Below are 23878 nucleotides of genomic sequence, written 5' to 3' on the forward strand. Positions count from 1 at the left end.
TGAGAGTGTTCAAAATGTGTCTTCTGTGTCATCGCTGCTTTCCTAACATCATAAATTTGTAAGTCAAGTGTAGTGCCTCACTCTGGGTAATTTCCATTAATTCTTAAAAGGTTTTTCATGGGTATGTTATTTTCACAAACATCTGAATTTAAATTGCAGCCGTCTTCTAGCATCTAATATTCGGCATTTGAAAAATCTTGGTTGCATTTATTACTCCACCAATAAGAGCTTCTCTCTTCCCCCCCCCCTCAGGGCCGATGTATCAACTTCACCCGAGTTCAGTCTCAGTAGAGGAGGAGAAGAGGGTACCAGGAGGAAAGATAGCCACATCGCCACTTTTCAACCACGCCACTTTTCAACCAAGGAGAGAGAACCGAGCGCTTCCTCACATTTCTTGGATCATCTTCAAGCCCGAACTCAGAAGGTTTCTGCATTCCCCGCTCCCAGGAGCCAGCACTGCTGTACCGAGCTCCTGTGTTTCACCCCAGTGCATTGATACTCTGTGATTTGCAACAGTGACAAGAAAAGAAGCATTGACTTGCATGCCTATGCTTTTGTAGAACACAAAAGGGAGAATACAGACACCAAAGATGAGAATGTTTTTCTATTTTTGTTATTTTATGGTTTTTTTACGGACTATAAATTCTCAGGACGTAATGTGCTTTTAACGGAGATGCAAAGTTTCTCAGATGCAGAGATGGCACGTATTATTTAAACAGGGACTACTAGCCAAAGGCAGAGGATAAAAATTCCCACCAGGCTAGGCAAGCGCTGGAGTTGAGTGCCTTACAGCGATGTCAGATCACAAAACCCTTGCGAGTCTCCCATCGCATCGTGCCTTACGGGAACCTTCGGACTGGAAATCTTGTCATTCTAACACTGAAAAGTGCACACGCATGACAAAATGTAGACAGGATGCCTCAAGGTATTGGTAGCAAGCAAGACTTTGCCCTTTAGTTTTTGAAGACACCTTTCTTTCATTAAGCACCCGGGACAGGAAGAAAATTAATAGAGCGTTATTCCACGGGAAGACAGCCTGTAACCAGAGATCTTGAGCGGAGTTTGAGGGACTGATGCTTCAAGACCTTGACACTGTGGCTGGTGGTTCTTTCCCCTTTCCTGCATTCAGAGTTCAGTAGCGCATAAAACATCATCATCTATAAACATACCTAGCAGTTGTAGGCTTATGTATTTTTTTTTTTTTAATTTTTTTTTAAGATTAAAAAAAAGCAGTAGCCACTAAACTGGTATCTCAGGGTTTTTTTCCCCCCCAAATCTCCAAGGGCTCTTCAGTGTCACAAGCCAGCAACTCTCTTTGCATGAGAATTTCAAAGTTTAATTAATATAATTAAAGGCAACAGCAAGCAGCAGCCTGTGAAGATTTTGCTCATCTTTTTTATGCCTTTTGACATTGAATGACCTATTACTGTATGTGCATTACTCGATTTTCGAGGGGGCACCGAGCATTGGTTAAGATTCAGCAATGGAAAGAGACCTCCTTCCATCAATTTAGAAATTAAATTTACGGGAGCGCCGGCCATCACAAAACATTGACAATGTATGTATTATAATTTTTTAGAAAAACCAGTGTCGTGTCACGTCGACGATGCCAAATTATGTTAGCGTGAGCGGAAACACTGTGGGGGAGGAAGGAGGGAGCAGCTGAAGAAAAAGGCTCAAATGATCCAGTCACTTTCGATACTGTACTTCAGATGCAAAATGGATATTCGAGTCGAAACCTGACAAAGCGCGCCCGCTTTGATGGGAACTGGTATAGACAATGACCAGTGGCTGGGTCAGTGGGATGTCTCTCTGCGAGCAGGGAGGCTTATCAAATGACACTAAAAATAAGTTCAACAACCATCACGTTGGAGGGGAAAAGGCGAACATTTCACATTCGGTGGGCATGAATGTGCACAAGATGGAAAGAGCAATGCGAAGCATCCTGGTCTAATTATCTCCTTTGTGCTCTTCATTGAAATTGCAAGGGACATAAATAATTCTCTTGGTCGGTGTCCAAATTTGTGGCACTGCCCAAAGAAGCCTTTACATATATCCACTCGCTTACATCTTTTGCTTGAGTTTATTTATGTCACTGGTAGCCTCATCATCAACAGCCATGTGTGCACATTAGACTATAAATAAAATTACTATCTAAGTTTCAGTGATTATTTCCTCCTTCTCGTCCCCCCCTAGCCTCCCATCCTCTTCACAACTTACACCTTCATTTTGCCAGCTACACAGTCACCCTCGATACCGGCTTCAAAAGACAGCCCACCTTCCTGTGGCCCCGCGTGGCGTGCCGAGAAGGCCTGCCACGGCCTAACTTGGGGGCTCCTGACTGTTCCACAGCTATTGAGAACCTGTCAGACACCAGCTCGTACAGTACGTAGCATCAGTCATGTAAACAGGATGATAAAGCGCCCACAGAGATGGCTTGTGGCTCCCGTACCTCGTGAAATCGCAGCTTCAATGCCACTGGCCGCTGGTTGGGGACGTTTTAGCCCAGTTGCGTACAAAAGGCTGATTTTATCCACGAAGCCCAACCATCAACAAGTCTTGGGCTTATTTCAAGCCACTGATTAAACCTCTGTGTACTCTCCAGCTTAACTCGAGATGAAGAACCAAAACTAGGTAGATTTGCTAGGACACAGGTGAGGTTCTGTACCGCCCCTCAAGATACTGAGGCGGTACAGGCAGAAACACTGATCTCATCAGACACCAAGTTAAAATAAACTCTGCTCCATTTTACTTATTTTTCCTCCATTTTTAATGTAAACGCGACACTTCTTTTGTGATATCGCTGGAATTGTCAGCTTGCATTTTGAGCAGTGTGTTGCGTAACAGGAAAACACGCAGATGAAGAGGATTTTTTCCCCCTCACATGTATCTGGTGTCTCTCAAAGACTATTTGTAACAAATAGAGCCACAGAAATAGAAATCCGCTAATAATTTTTCGTCCTCTCTAGCTGTCTATCTATATTCATTAAAAACCGTGGAACGTGCAATTTTTCACAGAGTGGCTGATACCAAGCAAAAACATATTTCGGGTATCTACATTGATTTTCCCTTCTAATTGGCATGATATTACAGTATGTTACAGTTTTCATTTAGCTGAAGATAATACCCTAAGAGTTTCATTATTAATACAGTGTGGAATATCTGTCACAAATAATTTGGGGGGCAAGAGGCATAGGGTAATAATACTTTAAAATCCACTGATTCAAAATGACACAAAGTAAGACATCCTTGGCACGAGAGCTCAAAATGCTTAAGAAAACCACGATCGGGAGGGTTAATAGAGTACGTCCCTTGCACAGTTTCAAACCTTGGGTATCTCCTTACAAAAAGCCCATGTCCTGATAATATTGTTGGTATCTATTTTAGCCTGCGTAAGAAAAGTAACAGTCTCTTGAAAATTTAAATGATCCAGAAAACATTCTACTTAGAAGTAGGTATCGAAAATTTAAATGATCATAAATGATCCAGAAAACATTCTACTTAGAAGTATGTATAAACTCCACAGTCTGAAACAGTTCTTTAACAAGATGCCTGCTCTTATTTCAGTATCTTATTTCCGTGTCAAAAAGATCCTCAAAATACAGAAGACACAGCAACTACAGGCATTGGGTAGCGTGACCCTTCACATGTTAAACTAGTTTAGGAAACTCTGATCTCTCAAAAAATGACGGGAGAAAGAGCGTCTAATCAGACAAGTTTCCCTTCTCAGGAAGGTGCAGAATTTTCCATGAACACATGCTCCGGGTTTCTGTTCTGTACAAAGTGAGTGGTTACTGCCACGTCCCCAGTGAACGGCACCTAAGACGGCCATTCCCAGGGAAGCCTCCCAGGCATACCCACGTGTGCCGTGTGCTGCACTGCGGGTTGGATCCTGTAGTCAGTACTTGGGACACTGGTTTGGTCTCTAAGAGACTCCCTGAAGAACAGAACACACTTGGGGTTTTTATGTTGTAAGCATGAAGATTAACATAGAGCAAAGAAAAGAGTAAGACCTAAAAAATCCTGCTGCGTGGCAATTTACAAATGCCTGGAAAGGTGACAATAAGAACAATTTTTCTCCTGAGTGGTGCGTTATTTCACTTACCTGCAGATGCCTCGTATTGCACAGACGCTGAGCATTCATTTGCTTTCATTACAGTTGAACTACAAGTTCTGCCTCAGTACCAGCTTTGTAAACGGTACACGCCTTGCTCACAAAGACAGTGCGCTGACAACATACTGTGAATGTACAACATGAGACAAAGTAATTATGGGGAAGCAAGTATCAATTCCAGGGGATGCGAAATAAAATCTAAATAGATTCTCACCCAGATGCCACCAGCTACATTGAAACCTGTTTCAAAGCAGTACAACCGAGCAGAAAAAAACCTAAAGCGTTAGGAAAACGGAAAGTTGGTTTCACTGTCTTTATGCTCGATTCCCTGGAAATCCTAGATGTCTGCAAACACTGTTCTCAGGCAAGCCATTTAAACAAAACTGGGTCTGCATGAGACAAACAGCACTCTAAAATAATCTCTCCATTTGTAAGAGGTTTATTGATGCTCCTTTTACTTGATCATGCTGAGAAACAGAACGCATACCTCACCACGTGTGAGAGTATTACCAGCAAGAAAAACACATTGGTGAAAATGTTGTTTTTCTAAAGAGCAATGTACAAAATGCACAGAAATACCACCAGCCAGTCCTTGAGGAGCTCCTGTTACAACTGAGACAAAGCGGGATTTATAGGAACAGGAAACATTACTGTAGAAAATAGGATAACCTAAATGTAACACGGCTGGTTTTATTTTATACATTTCGGTAACAGCAGAAATTAATTGGTGAAGTTAATAAGAAATAAAAATTAAAATGAACTTTTCAGTGTTCCTTTTCAGTTGTTTTTTAATTTAACAAGAACTATAGCTTTCATCAAACATTAATCTGCTGGGCTTAAACCAAAGGAGATGGATCAGGCTGGTCTAAGGTGAAAGGTAAAGGAATTTTCTCGAGTGCCACGATGCAGGTTCATTCCGACCCACGCGCACTGCATGAAAGCCCGGGCTGGCCGGCATAAATTCATGCTGCTATTTTTCCTGCAGGAAATTATCATGCCGCATCTCTCCTCTTCTAATCATCCTTAATGCAGCATCAAAACTCCGCGTTTTACATACTGATGTTTACTTAATGTCACCGTATTAAAATGTTCTAACATGCCCGCATTGTGGGTACAATCCTAACTCCTGCGTGTGGTGGTTTGTTTTTTTTTTAAAGGCAAACGATAATGTTGTTTTTTAATCGTCTCAGTAAACGGTACCTCATGCAAGTCATGTTTACAACCCTTCCCCATGATTTCAATAGACTCCGAATACAGTTATCCAGCCTCTTCGGAATTCATGGTGACATAAGACTGCACTGTTCAGTTTTTACTTTTAAGCATGTCCTTACAATTCAAATCATGTTGACGTACTCGGGGGGGGGGGCGGGGGGAGGTGAAAGCCACAAGTAGGGTAGGTTTTACCTTTTGCTTTTCCTCCCTGCACGTGGAAAGGGACTGGGGAGTTTTGTGTTCTGTCATTTTAGACAAAACATCCCCTTCCAGCTACGGGAGAACTGTCTCTTTTATTGGTCACAATTTAGGCTGCAGGGAAAGGTGAAGAAACTGAGTGCTATCAATTAGCTTTTTCCAGGTGGGAAAAATACACATTTTATCCTACGGTTATTGACTGCTACCTTGTGACTAAAATAACACTGGTCTGCTGCGGAAGTTTTCTTTTTTCTAGCTCCTTGGGAAGCAGCGAAGGCGCCGTCACCATCTGTCTTAAGATTTTAGCTCACTGGAACTTCCCACTCGCAAAAGCAGCCTCTGAGGAGAATTTCGGAAACTAAAATCTGCAGCGTTGGGAGGCAGGGCCTGACTCTGACCGCTCCCGCTTGTGCCTCTCACGCACTGCTGAATGTTTCCCATCTCCTAAAGAAGCTGTAAGGTGCCCTGGGATGTTCTGTGGTAAGCACATGCCTCCCTCTCAGCAGCTAATCCAGACGTACTAATCTTGCAGAAGCACTAGTGACTTTTTTCTCTCCGTCCTACGGCCGCCGTGGCTTGGGAAGCACGCCGTGGCCCAGAGAATCTCCCAAAAGATAACACAAGGAGTTGGGAGAAGGAAGGCGTCGTAACAATAATTTGACCGAGATATACAGTAGCTGTCTTCAGATGTGAGTGCACAAGTCAGGGGGGCATCTTGTTAGAGCCACCTTCTCTGTGCGTACGTACTGTCAGGCAGAAAAATGTACAGATTTTTCCGGAGCTCAGCTTGGCGCTTCCCTGCACGCAGTGCTCTGCTCGCCCGGACTGAGACCGGGCAGGAACGAGGACGGCCAGCAACAGGCTCCGCAGACCCTGTCCTCCGCAGCAGCCTGCAGCAGGCACAGAGGTCTCCTTTTTCAAGAGTAGGTTTGCTCGGTGGTGGGTGACACAGGAAGGTTAAATGCTCCTTCTATGTAAAAAATTTCAGTCTGACACTATCAGCAGAATGGGCATAAATAATGAGGTCATCTGCTGTCAAAGCCAAGCTCCAGCATTACAAGAGAGAAACGTTCCCTTTCAGACTGCTAAAGGGGGTGGGGAGGTTTTGCCATTGTCTTCAGCAAAGAGAAAAGGATCCAGCCCAAGGAGCTGAATTTGAAAATAATACCATAAAAATGGCAAGCCTCAAATGTCAAAAGGAGGCAGACAAACTGTACTGAGGAGAAATTAAAGCAGGTAGAAACATAATGATCAAGAACTTAAGAGATTATAGTAGGCAAGTGAAGTAAATGATACGTTTGCTAATGAGCATCTTCTAGATACCTCTTGTGCTGTTACAAAATTATTTAATGTCAAAACTTCTATTAAGAGCCTTATTAGACCTGGCATGTACTATTTTATTTCACAAATCTGTTTTGCATTGGCTCAATTAAAATTGTTATATATTTTTGGGTCTTCTGTAGGTGCCATCTGTTTAACAGTACAAGTGGGTCCTGTGATGCACTTGTAAATTTTCTGCTGCAATAATTTTTTTAATATAATGAGGGACTTTGGATACAAGAAACTGCCTATATTCAATGATTTTTTTATTTTTTGGCAGTAAACTTACAACGATTCTTACCGTGTTACAAGGATGGCTCTGCATCCTATGGAAAAGCGAACAGTTGAGCTACATGTTTGCACCAAAGTCACATTATTTAATTCACACTTATTTTTTTTCATTTGCTTGTTCTGCCTTATTTTGTAAATGAGCTTATTTTCCCAAACTGGAATCCATAGGATTGCTCTCAGCTGGTTTCCGCGTGTTGAAATCAAGCCTTTAGCCAAGCAACAGTGAAGTACAAGTGTTTGTAGGAGTGGGCCTGTCTGCCTTACGGATCAGGTCTCTGATGCCTGTTTCAGCACAAAGTCCTGTGTAACGGACAAAGAAAATGTATCTGACAACAAAGAGCCACAATGGTCACCTCCAAACCCCAGGAGCTACGCAGTTCCTCACCTCACCAACATTTCTGCAGGAACTGACTGGATAGGGTGCTGTTGTGGGGGACGGGGACCCCACAGGAGACTTCCCATATGGACAAACTGGCGCTTCCTGCTGAGCAAAGTTACAGAGCAAAAAAGAAATGTTCACCCATGTCATACTCGCTGGCGAGCTGCTGATCTGGCTTTTGAAGCCAGTGTGCCAGCACTAAGCTGAAGCAGCAAAAGCAGCCAGGCCCAGGACCTCTGTTACTGACATGCTTTGGAGAATTTGGCCCCAGGTGTCCCAGGGAAGGAGGGCATTAGATAAAGCACAGACACACAATGAAGTTTGCGGGCCAGGATGGCACAAAGGGCCACCGCAGACCAGCTCGGGCCTGAGGGTACGCCTGAACTCCTGGGTGAGAAGTTCCCTGTGCCCAGAGCTGCACAAGCTCGAGCACACCTACCACACACGGCTCACCCCCAAACCCGGCGTACCTGGCACGTGCTGCCACCGGCACTGTTGCCAAAACCGATTAAAACAAACTACACAAACATCTCATTAATGTCATTGGGAACAAATGCACCTTTTTGAGGCAAAAATGCCATCTGCACAGAAACAGTTTGATGTGCTCTACAGCAGAGCGAAACCTGGGGACAAATCTCCCAGGAAACAGAACATTTTTTTTATACTTCGGGGACTTTTTATTACGATTTTTAGCTCTTGCCATTATGTCATAAGTACTGAAATGCTGTTCCTAAATCACAACGAATTACAATAAAGCCCCAAACCCAACCCATTAGTTGGTTTTCCTTTAAAAAAGTAGTCTTAAACTCTTCTGATAAATTCTCCAGTATGTTGTAGGAGAAAAGTATTTGCAATGGCAACAATACTGCAGCTTATTTTGAAGTTCTCAGTTCTGCTCTATAGTCAAGAGAGGGATGCCAGATTTAAGCACGCAATTTATATATATGTAGGACTGCTTTTTTCTGTATAGTGGATCAAGCAGTACACAAAAAAGCGTACAGCTACCTGCAGTGCTGCTTAGGATGCTCAGTAGGACAGTCCCCTCAGCGGACATCAGAGATGAGAAAGAGAACCAGCTCGTGACAAACTCTTCAGGTGGACTGCAGTACCTTGGCCACCTTGGATGACACTCTTTTTTTTTTCTCTTACATTCCCTGCATACTCACTGAGGCTTGACTTGCTTAAATGTGGCAAACACGTTTGTTTATCCCCAGCTGGTGGCTGGCTAGGGACTTGCTGAGAGCACCGACACCAACAGCCTCTCGGCACTCCTAGAACAGAGCCTTCTGTGGTAACTGGAAGGAAAGATGAAAACTTTTTCCTAACATCACACTTCTTGTAAGACCTCTTTAGAGAAATGGATGTACCCAAAGTACATTTCTTGTCTATTTCTGGATTTTACTTACAAGACTAGAATCAGCCATGGAGAGATCCCTCCTTGACCAAATCACTTGCTTTAGCATTTACTCAAGACCTCAGAAGCCGAGTACCACACCGGGCCTGGCCATCTGGCTGAGCACCAGCAACGTCCCTTACTCCCCTGGATAATCTACTGACAGCACAGGGAAACCTGCCTGCTCTGACTACAGTGCTAGAGCAAAGCATTTTATTTACCACGAAGCCGTACAATACAGCAAAGAACCTGTACCACTACGACATACTGACATGACAGCATTTAATGCAGCAGCCCAAGATGTCTTTACTCCTTCCAAAAACCTCTCCATGTTATCCATGCACTCAGCAATTCCTCGGTACTTGGGACAGCTGCTCAGGGTATTGTCAACACCCGGACTATATTGTGTCTATTGACAGAACCGCAAAATGCTGATTAAATTATGTGCTTTAGCCAACCTGTGTAGGGAAAATTAATTGAACTGCAAAACTGATGGGTTCAGTGTTACCTTGTTGGAATGGGGAGGCTGGGCTATGTAATGCTTGATCTCCTTTTATTTGATTAGGCAAATTAGGAAACAACAGTGTGAAATGCATTATTGTACTAATATGATGTCCAAAATGTGAATCTCATTAGAGCTCTGGCCTTGATGCTTTTTATTTGGTTTCTCTGTAAGCTGAGGAAGAATAAGTAGGCCAGAAATATATATTTTTCAAATTACAGTGGAATTACCCAGTAATAAACATCATATTCTGTACAGGCTTTAGTCACTGGAACGTCTCCTCATAAAAAACATTTCTAAGCTTCTGGAGAAATTTAGTGCAAAATGTACTAGAAACGGAGGAGACACAGTAGGTAGACGAGGTTGGAGCCAGAGAGCGTTATCTATTGACGTAAGTTCACTTAGAGCTGAAAGCTGCCTTGGAGAAAAGAAACTTTATGGGGCGAGACCCCTGTGGGAGTGGGGACACTGTAGCTCCCCAAAGGGTTGGCTGAATGGTCAAAATGTGCTTTGCAAGACTTGTCTTGGCAAAGGCACGTTATGGTTATTTGGGGAGAAAGGAGGAAGAAAGAAGCAAAGATGAAGGACCACCTCTGAGACAAGCTCAGGGGACAGCCAGCTGCCATGCTGCAAGACCAAGGGAAACTTGCGCTGGCTCTGGACAGATCTTTGCTGCAGCAAAGCCTGTGCCTGTGCTCTCGCGGCTTGCTGTAGTACCCCCTCGCGACATCGGTCTCTTCCAGGCAAGGTTTGAATTCAAGGTCACTCTATAATACTAGGGGAGAACAAACATATGGTATAAAAGTAAAACAACACTACATTTCATCTGTAAAAGGGTTTTATGATAAGAGCCAGTTCAGATATAAGTTGGTAAAGGGTCACTTCACAATATAGCCCTTTCAAATTGCAGTTCAAACTCAGAATTAATTATCCTTTCACTGTCTTGGGTTTTCTTTTCTTCTTTGCTTCACATTAACTGCAGCTGAAATTATTTTAAAGCAATGATCTTGAACATCATGTCCTTCAGCTGGCCCTGAAAATCCATTTTCTATGGAAAGCCTCCTTTCTTTTCCAAGATTTCTGAGTGTATAAAGCTCATCAAGGCTCTGGTTCTCTAGGGGTGTCAGATGCTCGAATAATACCCAGGTGTCTGCCTGCTGGACCAGCTCCAAGGTACTTTATTAGCACGAATAGGCAGATTTGAAAGCAGTTTAACTCCTTCAGCTTTCAGGGATCCAGCGTGCGTGTCCTGCAGCAGCAGCAGGACACTTTGCGCATGTGCACAGCTCCAAATACAAATTCTGAGTCATCAAGTTGTGAGATAAAAACAGAACATCAAGGGCAACAGGCACAGGCTGAGACACGCCAGTCTGACAAAAGAGAATTTTTTTTCATGCGATGATACCTATAATAAAGTATCTTTAAGGCCAGAATTACTCAGAAGCTCCCACACTTTTTTGGAAACGCCACTTTTCCCCCTTCCTGCGTTAACTGGGCACAGCAGAGAAACAAGGTGGCTTTCCCATGTGAAGCCACCACAGCTGCATTTCAGGGAGCTATTTACATACTTCAGCCGCTCTCAGCTCACAGTTAGATGTGCAGTTTAGTTATGGCTGGGGGGGGGGGGGGGGGGAAAATTCTCCCTCCCCTGCCGTACCAGTGGGATTACAAGGCTGCACGCTCTGGCGCAGCTATAGGGTCCATAAGGCTACGGGCTGCCACAACACCGTGCCGCACAACAACACACCACAAGCTAAGTCACAAGTCACGGGCTCCCACTGCCGTACCAGTGGGATTACAAGGCTGCACGCTCTGGCGCAGCTATAGGGTCCATAAGTCTACATGTGGCAGGCTGCCACAACACCGTGCCGCACAACAACACACCACAAGCTAAGTCACTTGCTCAGCACGCGAGGGGCACGTTGACTCCCTGTTTTACCTTCCTATTCCGCATAGTTTTCCAAGGGAAGGGAGAAAACATCCCATTTTAAACATATTGCACAGGGGATGGTCCCAATCCAAACCAACCTCTACAGAGAGAGAGTGAAAGCGAATTTCTAAGTTGACTTCAGGCTGGAAAACCTACCTCTCTCCCTGCACCTAAGAGAATGCTGCTATTCTGCTTCCTCTCGTGAAAAGCTTTTTGACTTTTGCCTCGTGCCAGGGTTTCCCATGGCACTGCATGAGGCTCAAGCATACACAGTGGGCCTGCGGGTACTGGTATAAGCTGCAGAGAGATAACGCTCCGACCCTCTCCGGCCCCCAAGCCTCCGGAGCTGTCTTCATTCTATTCCTGAAATTCCCACAATGCCTATGCTAGAAGGACAGCACGAGCAAAGCTAAGACAGAGCTCAAGAGATAACAGGCTGCATCTTCCCCCTTTCCGCCAGCCCAACTCACTGAACATACACCCCCAGCCCATGCTACGTCCTACCCAAAGCAAGCTGAAGGACGGGTCGGACAGGCGGTGGCTCCTGGGAGTCACACAGTGCAGAGATTTCCCTTTCCCTTTTCCACCCCAACAATCTGTTAGCGGGTGTTGGTGAAAAACTGCTTCAGACAGGATTTTCAGAAGCTTTTCACCAAAGCTTAACGCTGCAGCTTGGAAATAAACGGGACTTCACCACAGACATCAGCCCACAGCCAAACCAGTGCTAAGAGCTCTTGAGAATTACTCCCCGTGAGCTCAACAGTTTTCAGGAGTGGAAATGATCTTGTTGCACAGGGACTGGCCGAAATTTGGTGCAGGGGGCCTGTTTCTTACGAGGGTCACGGCAGGCGCTGGCCAAGGGACTTGCCAAAGGCGTGGCTGTGAGGGACGGGAGGGACACAGCCTGCTGAGGCATCATGGGAACAATCCGACTTTCGGCTGAAGTGATGCAGCCCCGATGGCCAGCAGGCTGGGAGGGTTTTCATACGTGACTCACAAATCTCCGCTGTCTTAGGGCTGATCTTGCCAAGGAGAAAAGTCATTGGCGCTGACCATTGCTGCAATGCATTAGCGGGTGAGGAGTACCACACCTCCCTGCGATTTGGGCATACTCTGAGTGTTGGCATAACCTGTGCTCCTCTGATGAAATACACAGGAGAAAGCAGCGCCAAACAGAAGAAACTGAGAGAAGGTTTAGCTGCCGGTTGCTGTGATTGTGCAATACATGGCTGACGCTAGAGCTGGCTAAGACCGGTATCTCGGTATTGCTAAATACTGACTTTTCCCGTTTACATTCTCCAGAGAATAAGAACAACAACATATAAGGAAAACAACAGCATCATGGAACACTGAATTCTAGGGTTTCATAGTGACCTGCAGGTACCTAAATTGGCCCTAGAGACATACTTTTCCTCAAAGAAGCCCCATATATCCACAGCCTCCCTGTTAAACAGGCCTCCTGATTTGTTAATTTCTAAATCAACTTGCTGGAGATTCAACCCAGGGGCTTAAGAGCTCCTGCGGCCTGAAAGAACAAGGGCACGCGCTTATATATTTTGAATGATGATAGCCCATGTTCAATTCCTTTGCTGTTGAACTTTGTTTTCCTTCTGTTTTGTTCAGGGCTGCATTCCTAAATGTCTCTGCCTTCAGCCCATTTCTTATGAAGCTGGGGGAGAGGCACTTTGTCACCGTGCTCAGCTGCCTCTTGAGCCCGTGCCTGTCAGAGCGCCTTTCACAGCACCCCGCTGCCGGCTGCTCAGTAACACGGCAGAAATGTCCCTCAAGTTACAGGCTTCCCATTCGCTTCCCGTTCCGCCAAGCAAGTCAGCATAACCCTCCTACATCCTTAATCCTCTTACAGCAGGAGAGCGTAATTTCTTCTGCAAGGTGTGACCTGCCATATGTTAACCCAAAAAACGCAGAAAGAGGCTCTCGTCTCTAACGCAGTCAGCTTGCACCCAGGACCCCGAGCGGTTAAAAGCGAAGGTAAGACCAGGGAGATGCCCCAGTTGCAGGGGTGAGCAGAGAAACCCCTTGTTAACTGTGCCTCTCTGGACTTGCCGCCTTACAGAGGTTGTCCACACATAAACTGCAACTGCTGCTGCTCTCCCTTATTCTAAAATTTCCGCATGCGATGGCTCCGCCACTTTGGCATTTATTCCCTGCGGACACAAAGCCCTGGGTACCAGCTCAGGCACGCTGAGGTGCCACATCCCACCACAACACGAAGACACAGCTTTCCAACAAGATCCAGCTGGAAGGCTGCACAACAGGTGCTGCCCAGGAACACTATCAGCATGACAAATGAAACCACATGGAACTATTTTTACTAGCTCTGTTTATGTGCACAATAGAGACAACAGTATATAACATTTTTCCCTGCCTTTCTTCTCCGTATCCATTTTTCTTCTCTATCATCCAATTTCTCATTATCATGAGTTGGCTTCACTGATGAAAACTTTGCCTAGAGCGTGGCATAATTTTCCCTAAAACTGTGTGATATTGCCAACTTCTCTGGGCTCTTTTAAACTCCATCTCCTCCAATAAATGCCCAGGGGAACGACTGAGTTACCACAATTTCCTCAGGAATAAACAGGGACGACTGACCACAGTATCTCATGCACCACTGCGTGGCAACTCAAGTAAATGTTGACCTCTTGTGACGATTGGTTTCGTCACCTCAAGAGAGACAACAGTTTCATGATATCTAGAGCTTTAATTGGTGAAAAACTGTCTTGGTAATTTTGCGATCAGTGATAGCAAGTCTTGAGTATTAAACAGTTAAAAATGACTGAAGGATGCAAAGATCCGTGGTGTATGAAACTTGTCAAGGGTAGTGAAAAGTAAATGCACAAGCAATGGATGAAGTTAAATACCTGGAAAATACAGGTTAGATATCACGAGAGGCTTCTAGGAGATCCGGGAGGCACAGATCGCGCCTTTTGTTCTCTCTTTGAGTTGTGCTGCTTCATCCCACCAGGCATTCACTGCTTCGCACCACCACTGAAATGTCTCAGGGAAGAAATACTGTCTTGTCATCATAGCTGGGAAGATCACGCGGTGAAGTCCCACCCATATAAAGAAAGGAGAGTTGCATGGAGAGTTGCATGAACAGCCACAGAACACAGCTCTGCTGCATACCTGCTGCTCCAGGCCTTCCCCCTGCTCAGATACAAACTGCTTTAGAGAATACTGGCAAAACCATCTGTGTGATGCTGTTTCCTTCCTCACACAGACAGCAGCAAGAGGGGAAAGAACGTGTTGACTGTTTTTCAGGCGTGAGGTCGTCCCCCTCTCGATGCCCAAGGTGCGACATGTGGCTCCAGCGTTCCCCCTTCGCTGCAGGGCCGGTTCCTGCACACAGAGGAGCCGTGCAGCAGCGACTGCCCTGACAGAGTGGGAAGCCAGCTGTAACGCAGGGACCTCACAAGATGTCTGTGCCCCCGTCAGTGAGCAGGGCATGGGCAAGAAGGGCCTTTGCCGTGCCCAAAGCAACCTGGCAGGGTGAGGCAGGGCCGTGTCCCTGATCAATCCAAGCAAACAAGAAATCAGCAGCAAAGCAACGGAGCATGTGAAGATCCTGTCAACACACACTTAAAATAAGAACTGTGAGCAGATGCCCTTCGTTTTCTAGGGACTACAGAAAACTTAAGCTCCTTGCTTGGAGCTCCAGCAATTTGCTTCAGAAATGGAAGAATCGGAAGGGACTGCCAGTTCCACAGCGGAGAGCATGTGCACTGGGATGCTGCACCCCCTGCTCTAAGGTTGGCCCACTTGCCACAAAATGGCTGAATTGGAATGAGGTCTCTTGCTCGGCTGGAAAAATGCCGTTAATGAACTAGTAGTGTGGCACAAAAAGGCATAACCCCATCTGCTCCCTGTTGCCGGCACAGCTAATAAAACCTAGGGAACCAGTCCCTCCTCTTTTACAAACCAAACACATACCAGAGCACCTTCCCCATGCCATCTGACCCTTCTGCAAAGAAGGTGTCCCTGCCAGCCCTGTTACAGGTAGGTACTGCTGATGACTGTTTATGCTTGATACAGAGATGCCCGTTACATTTTGACCAGAAAGCCCTACTATAGCAAGACATAGCTAACGTACTTCCTCTAAACACTATATAACAAGATATATTGCCGTCTACCGAGACAAAGAAGGTGGAGAGCGATGATGACAAGTGCTCTGGCAGGAGGACAATGAGCTCAGGGACCGCTCCATCACCTCTCATCTTCCAAGTTATACAGACTGGTTATTATTAAGACCCCCAAAAATACCACTACAGCGGTAACGGTTCAGATCAAACATCCATCTAGTCCAGCTTCCTGTCACAGTGACACATGGCAGGAGCAGCATAAAAATACAAGGCTATGACAACAGTGCCAGCATATATATTTTCCCTGCATACTCTCCCAGGCCACAATTAGCAGCTCAGGGATGCCCTGACCCCAACACAGGCATTTTTATATCTTGCTGCTGAGATCACATGGTCTCGATCCCACCCTTTAACACGAAATATTTTCTTTCATTTCCAGCGTGCAGAATTGGACTATGCAAAACAAAAAAATAAAAACCACAATCCCCAGCCTTAAAAAAATCAGTTTCCACTTAAAAAGCAAAGCTTCTTTTAAACTGCACAGTGTATTACTTCAAAGATTGCAGCAAAGAGCTCAAAATCTGAGTCACCTAGATACATAAGATTTGAACAAATACAATCCCAAAGGCACTGTTTAAAGTTTTAAAAACCCAAGGTTTAAGCTATTTATAAGCTGCTTGAGGCCCTGTTACCAGGGTTTGAAAGCAAGGGGCTGACAGCATGGAGGCTCTCCCAGGAGAACTTGGAATTTCTTCACAAACGACAGAGCAAGCAGGGGCAGAGAACGCTCAGGGTCAGTGTTAAGCACCCAAGCCCCCCAGCTGACACTCAAATTCTCCTTCTCTTCCGCTGCGCCGATGTATTCCACATCCTTTCCACAAGGCTCAGCAGTACTGCCCACAGAGCCCTGTCAGCCTCGCTAGCAATGCACTTGCTCTTATTTAAATAGATTTATCAAAGTGTTTTCACTTTGTGGTTAGAAACTCTGTAGAACAGATTCCTTGGGATTTGGGTAAACTGCATCCCAACTGCATCTCTGCATCCCCTGGTACTTCCTCTGGCAGTACACAGGGAAAGTGAGCATGGGGACCGATGGCAGCTGGAGACCATTGCACTTACTGGGAAATATTTTCGATTGCCATAATCAGTTTTTAAGGAGGACGCGGTGGCCACAGCACATCATAAATCCCAACCAAGCTCTGTAACTATTTTTCCTGCTTGCAAAAAATAGGTCAGAAAATCCCGTGCTTTGTTTCGGCTTCTCCCTGGTATTTCCCAGGGAGTCACGCAGCCATCCCCCTGCAGCACCATCACGCAGGGCACGGAACACAGGAGCAAGCTGCACAATGCTTTCCGGTCCATGCAAAGTTTATTTCTTCCCTGATATGCAAGGTTTGATTATCCCCTCGTTAGAACGTAAAATACTACCATGGACGCAATAACCCAGTCACTAAAATGCTGCTACAGCTTTCCTCCTTGTGGCTGCCAGCTGACTAGCCACGGTGCTAAGGGATTGAATTTGGCTGTCCCGTGCATCCCCGCTGGGTATCTGCAACGCCCAGAAAACCTTCAGTTCAAGACCTCCTAGCGCTACCCTCTTCTCCTGTCCCAACCTGTCCCGATGCACAGATCAGGTCCCTCTGTTTTCTCCAGCAAAACCAAAGGAGATGCACGTACTGGGCCAAGGCCCCCTGGCCTCAGCCCTTTAAGGTGAGGCACGGATGTGCCAATACATTCTGCGGTCATTGTACAAAAAGATCACGGTAAGCTTCCCAGGTTCCTCTAAACCAAGCTTTATGGTAATTCCCTCTAAAGCTACAAACATATGGACTGCAGGACTTCTCTGAAACGAGCCACTAACATTTCTGTATCTGTAAGTAAATCAAACCAGCTGATGGAGTGGCTTTGCTATTTCAAATAATTTCCTCTGAACAGGCCATCTGATAACCACCAAAAGTTCCCTTTTTTTAATTTTACGGGGCAGTATTATTTGACACAATGTTTGTGTCCAATCCAGCCTGTGTAAGTCAGCTGAAAGACTTTTACTTGTTTCTTTGGTTGCTGGACTTTGCTTCCAAAGCTTTACAAGCGCTGAGGTTAAAGGCTCTCTCCAGAAAGGGAAACATGCCATTTCTGATTCTTCTGATGCATAAAAATGGTATAAAACCTGTTTTCTCAAGCCATTTTGTTTTCTTTACATGAAAAATTCCTTACTTTTTTTTTTTGAAGCAACTGGAGAAATAGGTGAAGTTCTGCCATTATGTGTAACAGGAGCACCTGAGAAAAAAAAATGAGCACCTGAGAAAGTAAACACACTTTGGCCTGACCACTTAATAATGATTTTAGTCTTTGAGATCTAATTTCTTTGTTTTATAAGAGCTGTAAACTCTCTGGTGCAAACTCATCGCTTCAAACCCCTGCGAAAAGGCTCATCCGTTTCTTTGGTTTGATTAGAGAGGCGAAAGTTTCCTTGAAGTTTTGGGTGCTTCCAGGTGAAAGTCAGCAGCGGCAGAAGACAGTGGACCCCGCAGCTCAGAGCTGTTCCTTGCCATCACTACACCCTTCGCAGCCCCTGGTCTTCACAATTAAACACTTGCCACTCACCATCTCTTTAATCACCCTTTGTGATGAGAAGCAGCCACAAACACACTGAAAGAGACTGCTCATGGGCAATTCTGCCTGACAGAGCAGACTGAACACAGCACCTTATCCTGCTTCTGTGGCAGCCCTGGTCCTGGCTAATCACTTGGGGGATGCAGCGGGCTGGAAGCACGTTGCAGCCCATTTGCTCTGCAAAGGTGAGGTCTAACCTGTGCCCAACAGGCGCTAAATGCAGAAGAGTGGTAGCTCTGAGCCAGCCACCTTCTCTTCTCCATTCCCCACGCTGCTGACCAGGTCACAGGAAAGGATGCTTGAACCCTCGCCTTGGAGATGACTTACTCCTTTGATGTTGCACCTGCAGGCCATGCCTATGCAATCAAAGAAAACATTTTATGTTGCCAAAGTATTACATAGCGCAGGGAGGCTGGTAATACAGAATTAGGGAAGAGCTGGCAAGTGTGAGGTTTCCTAGAGCGGGGCTCTCAAACATATTGAGGAAAGATGACTCTTGGGAAGAGTGAAAGCCCTCTGCAGAACAGGGATCCAGAGCCCACAGCAGTTGAAAGGGGAGGAGAGAAGAAAAGCTATTAGCTCTGCATCCCAGCTGAAGGGAAAAGCAGTGTCACCGTAAGACCTGGAGAGACAAATTAAGTGCCAAGGAAAAGCTCTCATAATGTTGTTGCAGCATTTTACCCAACAAAGCCACTTCCATCTCTCACGTCCTCCCCACTTCCCCAGAGATGCCCCAGTTTTGACGCAGGGCCAAGAGAGGGGCAGATGTCTCTGGGGGAGCGTCGGCTGAGCCCATGGACGCCTCCAGCCCTGCTGGCACCTTCCAGAACTGCTGTCACGCTGCCTAATGGCAGCTGAAACCACTCGCAGTGTTCATCTTCCTGCCAAGACAGGACTGTAGCATAGAGGTTTACTTGACCAGGACCTGGAAATCTTTAAGATGAGTTGCCCAGACAAAGCCAACGGTGAGTAAATTCACACTGGATGGTGTATTTCAATACCCTTGCAGAACAGCTGGAAACTGAGCTGGGACATCCACTGCCATCATCTAACAAGGTCAGGCCACCGAGCTGTCCAAGATCAGGCCTTTTTCTCCCAAAGCAGCCCAAACTGCATTTTACTCCTCTCCCTCCTAGGGATGAGGCTGTGCCCTCTGGCATATGCCACATCTAGAGGAACTTCTTCACCTGTACGGAGGCGATGAGGACTTTTTTAAGTGGCCAATGTGACACTGGGTACCTCCCTCACCCAGATGATGTGTTCGGGGTGACTGGTGGCACCAGCTGACCGCCTTCCCTTCTAGCCCCAAACACACCCATGGGGTCAGTATTAAGCAACAAAACGTTTGCAGGACAAAGGGACTCCCCTTTTATCTATATTTATTTCCCATTACGTAGCTGCTTCAGCCAGCAGCTGAAGTTTAAATAGGACTGGCTTAAAAGGTAAACATTTCTCACAGCTTTCTCATCAACTATATTAAATATAGTCATAAAAAAAAAAGCCCCACAATATTTTCTGTATTTGCTGAAGGATGACGTCCTCCTTGCCTTAAGCGTGTGCCAGATTACTCATAAACCTGGACCATATGCCACTGCAATTTACTGATGGGCCCAAGCTGTTTTGGTAGATACAAAATCCGAGGGGATTAGGGAGGCTCGATCCACGCTGAAAACAGAGCAACAGTGGTGGGGCAGCTGCTTGCTCTCTTTGCTCAGTCCCAATTTAGGTCAGTAGCCAACAGACTGCCCAAACGCAATGCTCAAGAGCTGGGCTGTGCTGCGCTCAGGCACACGCATAGGCTGGTCCCAGCCACGGGCATCCGCTCCCTTCGGGGTGCTCGCCCTTCGTCAGGACTCAGCATCCAGCCTGGATTGTGAGGTGGGAAGAGCGCGCAGGAGTAGATGAAACGGCCCTGGTTTCTCATATTTAGAGTTAGGCTGCCAGACCTAGCTGAATAACCCTCAATTTAAAGCAAAAAAGGGGTTGCTTCCCCCCCAATCCTGTTTGCCTTCCCGTGCGAATGCACAGGTCACAGCTGCATGGTTATATACCCTTGGGGTGGTGTGGGTGGGAAAAGCCCAAGTGTGGGGGCAGCGGAGCAGGGTGACATCCAGCAATAGCTCTAGCAAAGCTCCCTCATGCAAACCTTGCTAGTGGCCTGTCTGGAAGGCAGCCGGTGACTGGCAGGTCACCACAGCTCTATTTTTGTGTTCCCTGGCCTAGAGAGGGGTCTGCTTTTCAAGAAGGGGACAGCTCAACTGAAAGTACTGCCTGAAATGGGGGCCTCTCCCGGGTGGTAGTTACTCAAAAGCAGTCAGCCAGCCCTTGGCTCTCAGTCTGGTGCCTTGGCTTCTTCCTGAAGAGGCTGATACCCACATGAAATATCAAATGACATAAATGATCTGCTGATTCAAGAAAAGCCTATTTAATACCTAGCAGTACACATAATTCAGTTGGAGCAAGCAGCTACATATTAAACAACTTCTTCACTAGATCACTGGAATCTCTTTCCCCTCCACATTATCTTAATGTCTTCTTTCCTAAACAAAAAGACAAGCGTCTCCATCACCTTGAAGAAAGGCGCTGCGTATCATCAGGGAATTACCAAGTATTGCAGAGAGTACGATAGGAAGTGGGGATCAGAGAGGCCGAGTGTCAACACACTACATTTCTCCATACAGATGAGAAAGACTCCAGATCATGGCTGCTGTGCATGAAATATCAAACCTAAATCACGTGACTCTTCTTTTCAGACTATTCTGCCACTGGGTGTAATGTGGAATTGTAACTTCTCATCACCTAGAAAATGCTCACGATCAACACAGCCCAACAGAATTTTCCAGCTGTCAGAGCTAGCAGACTGCTTCATTCAACACAGCAGCTTTCTATCCTTGCAAGGATGATTTCGAACCCAAAGATTTCACTGCTTGGCACAATTAAGCAGATTAGAGTCTGGCCATTATTACTTTTAAATAAGAGTTTTCAATTTTAACCTCGCATGTCTCATCTTGACAGCTGAAATGCATCAAAAAGCTACAGAGTTGATCTGCCAGGCTTCAGAGGTAGGTGCGACAAGAGCCTGATAGCAAAAGCTTGGCTCAAGAAACCCACACTCCAAGTACTTGTGAAGGGTGAGGCAGCAGCAGGCTTCCAGCTGAATCACTTGGCTGCTCCCTCTCCTTCAAGAGATGAACCCATCCCACACCCCTGTGCTTTTGCTCTTGGACCCTGATGTGGAGGGAGGGACAGGCACACTGTCCCTTCTAAATCACTCGTCCGATGCGGTCATCTTCCTTCACCTCTTGCCTACAGCAGTGAAACTTCATTCGTTTCAGATGTATGACTCCTCCTCTCGCGGGGACACTCAGGCCCCGCAACACTGTGTCCCATCTGCTGTAATAAACATTGGCCCTAAGTCTTCACGGATGTTGAAATCCTTTTGTATCAATCTGGCAAAGTAGAGAGTCTGCGTGGCTTTATGAAAACGAGCCCCAAGCATCCAGCGACCGGTTGCCAGGAGGCGAGGACACCAATGTCTGATTGGAAGGGTATTTATTAGGTTTTTTGCTTATTTTACAGATTTGTCCTACTCAAATTTCTTTGTCATTGCTGTGTCCCAGGGTGACCCCGAAACACGCAGGTCTTCTCTTCTGGGCCAGGGTAGCTGAGATGGAATACTATTACTCCCTGCTTCACATGCCCAGATGTGCAATGCAGATGGGGTTTGCAGAAAGGGACAAGGTCTGGCTGATGATAATTGTTTACAACTTTTATTAAACCCATTTTCCTTTTCTAATTATTATAATAGTTCCCGAAAACATCGTCCGTGGACTTTAAATGTTTGATGATTGTGTATTTTAATGAAAGCTGTGGAATTATCCCGTGCTCGGTGCCACATGGCCCCACAAAGCAATGGAGATGCTAAATCATTTTTAAAAATTTATAGTTTACAAGATATATTTCCCATCTGTGGCAATAGAGTAGCTCCCAAATGCATTAAATTTCACTACATTAACAACACCTCTTAAAAACAATTGGCTTAACTCCACAGGATGGTTTTATAATGACCCGAGAAGTGCATTATAATGTATACACATGTTGAAGATTAACATCGTTGAGATCAAATGCTACCAAAGCAGATAAACTCCACATCCAAACCAAGTGCTTTTATACTTCAAAGTAATGCATTGCTGTTCAAAGAATGAATCCTATTAATATAGAGAGAAGGAAGTTCCTTCTGGCACTTTGCAAAAGCTCAGCCCGACAACCGAAGCTATGACAACAACAAAAAACTGTAAAGTGTAGCATCTATAATATGATTAATCCCTGGGGTTAAGATTAGTGTGACTTCTCCTTCCCTTCTCTCCCCAGAGACGTTCTCTGTTACAAGGCAAATACACGAACTGTGCCCAACCTAAAAATTGATTTTGGGAGATAAGCCAGACCAGATGGTTAGAAAAGCTAAATACCGTTGATTTATTTCTTACCCTTTACGAAGCAATATTAGAGACAATGGACCTTATCAGAACAAATGAGAATAAACATGGGGATCATGCTTTGCTGTTCAAAGAATGAATCCTATTAATATAGAGAGAAGGAAGTTCCTTCTGGCACTTTGCAAAAGCTCAGCCCGACAACCGAAGCTATGACAACAACAAAAAACTGTAAAGTGTAGCATCTATAATATGATTAATCCCTGGGGTAAGATTAGTAGTGACTTCTCCTTCCCTTCTCTCCCCAGAGACGTTCTCTGTTACAAGGCAAAAATACACGAACTGTGCCCAACCTAAAAATTGATTTTGGGATGTAAGCCAGACCAGATGGTTAGAAAAGCTAAATACCGTTGATTTATTTCTTACCCTTTACGAAGCAATATTAGAGACAATGGACCTTATCAGAACAAATGAGAATAAACATGGGGATGCAGACTCAATAGAGAATTAACAACCAAAGCTACCAGATTCTATTATGCTATGATTAATTCTGAATTTGTGGAAGTATTATCAGCAACAAACGTCTAGCTTTATCTAATGAAACCAGTGCCAAACTAGACAACCTTTTAGTTAGCGCTCTTCAATTTGCAAGATACTTCAGCAGGAAAAAAGTGCAGAAGATGCCAGGCTTTGTGCTGTAAAGTCAGCTGGAAAATTCGCTTCAACACCACCCCACCCCCCCCAAACCCCAAGAAACCAACAAAAAAAGCCCAGATGGACACACACCACCATGAGCCTAAAGTCTCTGAGTAAAGGAGGCCTGAGGGATCTCACCAGGCAAACCTCAGAGATGCAGCCAGAAGGCTGTCCCCCTTCCTCGCCTCTTCCCTCTGAAACAAGAAAGTGACCTTCAGCCCCCTGCTTCCTACTAACCATGTGAGACCAAGCGGGTAACACCACCACGGACTATCCATCCTTCCTCTTCACCCGCTATGGCTTCCCATGGCTCTGAATTCTGCTCCAGATGATACAAAGGCCTTGGTCCCAGGGCACGTAACTTTGGCCCGCAGCCACGAAGTCAGCAAGGCATTCTTGCATTGGGAAGCAGCGGGTACTGAAATGCTTCTGCGGCTCTGGCCTGTGCACCTCGGTTTCCCCATCCACAATCCACCACGACCTCTCCCTGCTGGGTGCTGCAGCACGACCGACATTTCCACTGCAGAGCTCTCCCTCCCTCTGGCAGAGACAAGAGGTGCGAGACACTATTTATTGCCTTGTGACTGTCGGGTACTCCTTGTAAACAGGTTATATTAATTACTTAACAAATGTTTACCACTGTCCTATATCACCCTCAGGTTCAACCATCTCTGCAGAGCGAATATTCAGCACTGGTTAA

The 23878-nt window shown here is 45.6% G+C and overlaps 1 protein-coding gene across 2 annotated transcripts in view; it reads left to right on the forward strand.

Annotated features, from left to right (window-relative positions):
- Nucleotides 1-2164, forward strand: part of ANTXR2 (anthrax toxin receptor 2) — a 126080-nt gene extending 123916 nt beyond the window's left edge. For both annotated transcript variants that reach the window (XM_009279313.2, XM_009279315.2), the window contains exon 16: nt 253-2164. In XM_009279313.2, coding sequence (XP_009277588.1) covers nt 253-291 — 39 coding nt within the window. In that variant the 3' untranslated portion in view covers nt 292-2164. The remainder of the gene's footprint in view (nt 1-252) is intronic.
- The last annotated feature ends 21714 nt before the right edge of the window (nt 2165-23878 follow it).

Source organism: Aptenodytes forsteri, unplaced genomic scaffold (genome assembly GCF_000699145.1).
Source record: "Aptenodytes forsteri isolate BGI_AS27 unplaced genomic scaffold, ASM69914v1 Scaffold467, whole genome shotgun sequence".
NCBI classification, from domain to species: domain Eukaryota; kingdom Metazoa; phylum Chordata; class Aves; order Sphenisciformes; family Spheniscidae; genus Aptenodytes; species Aptenodytes forsteri.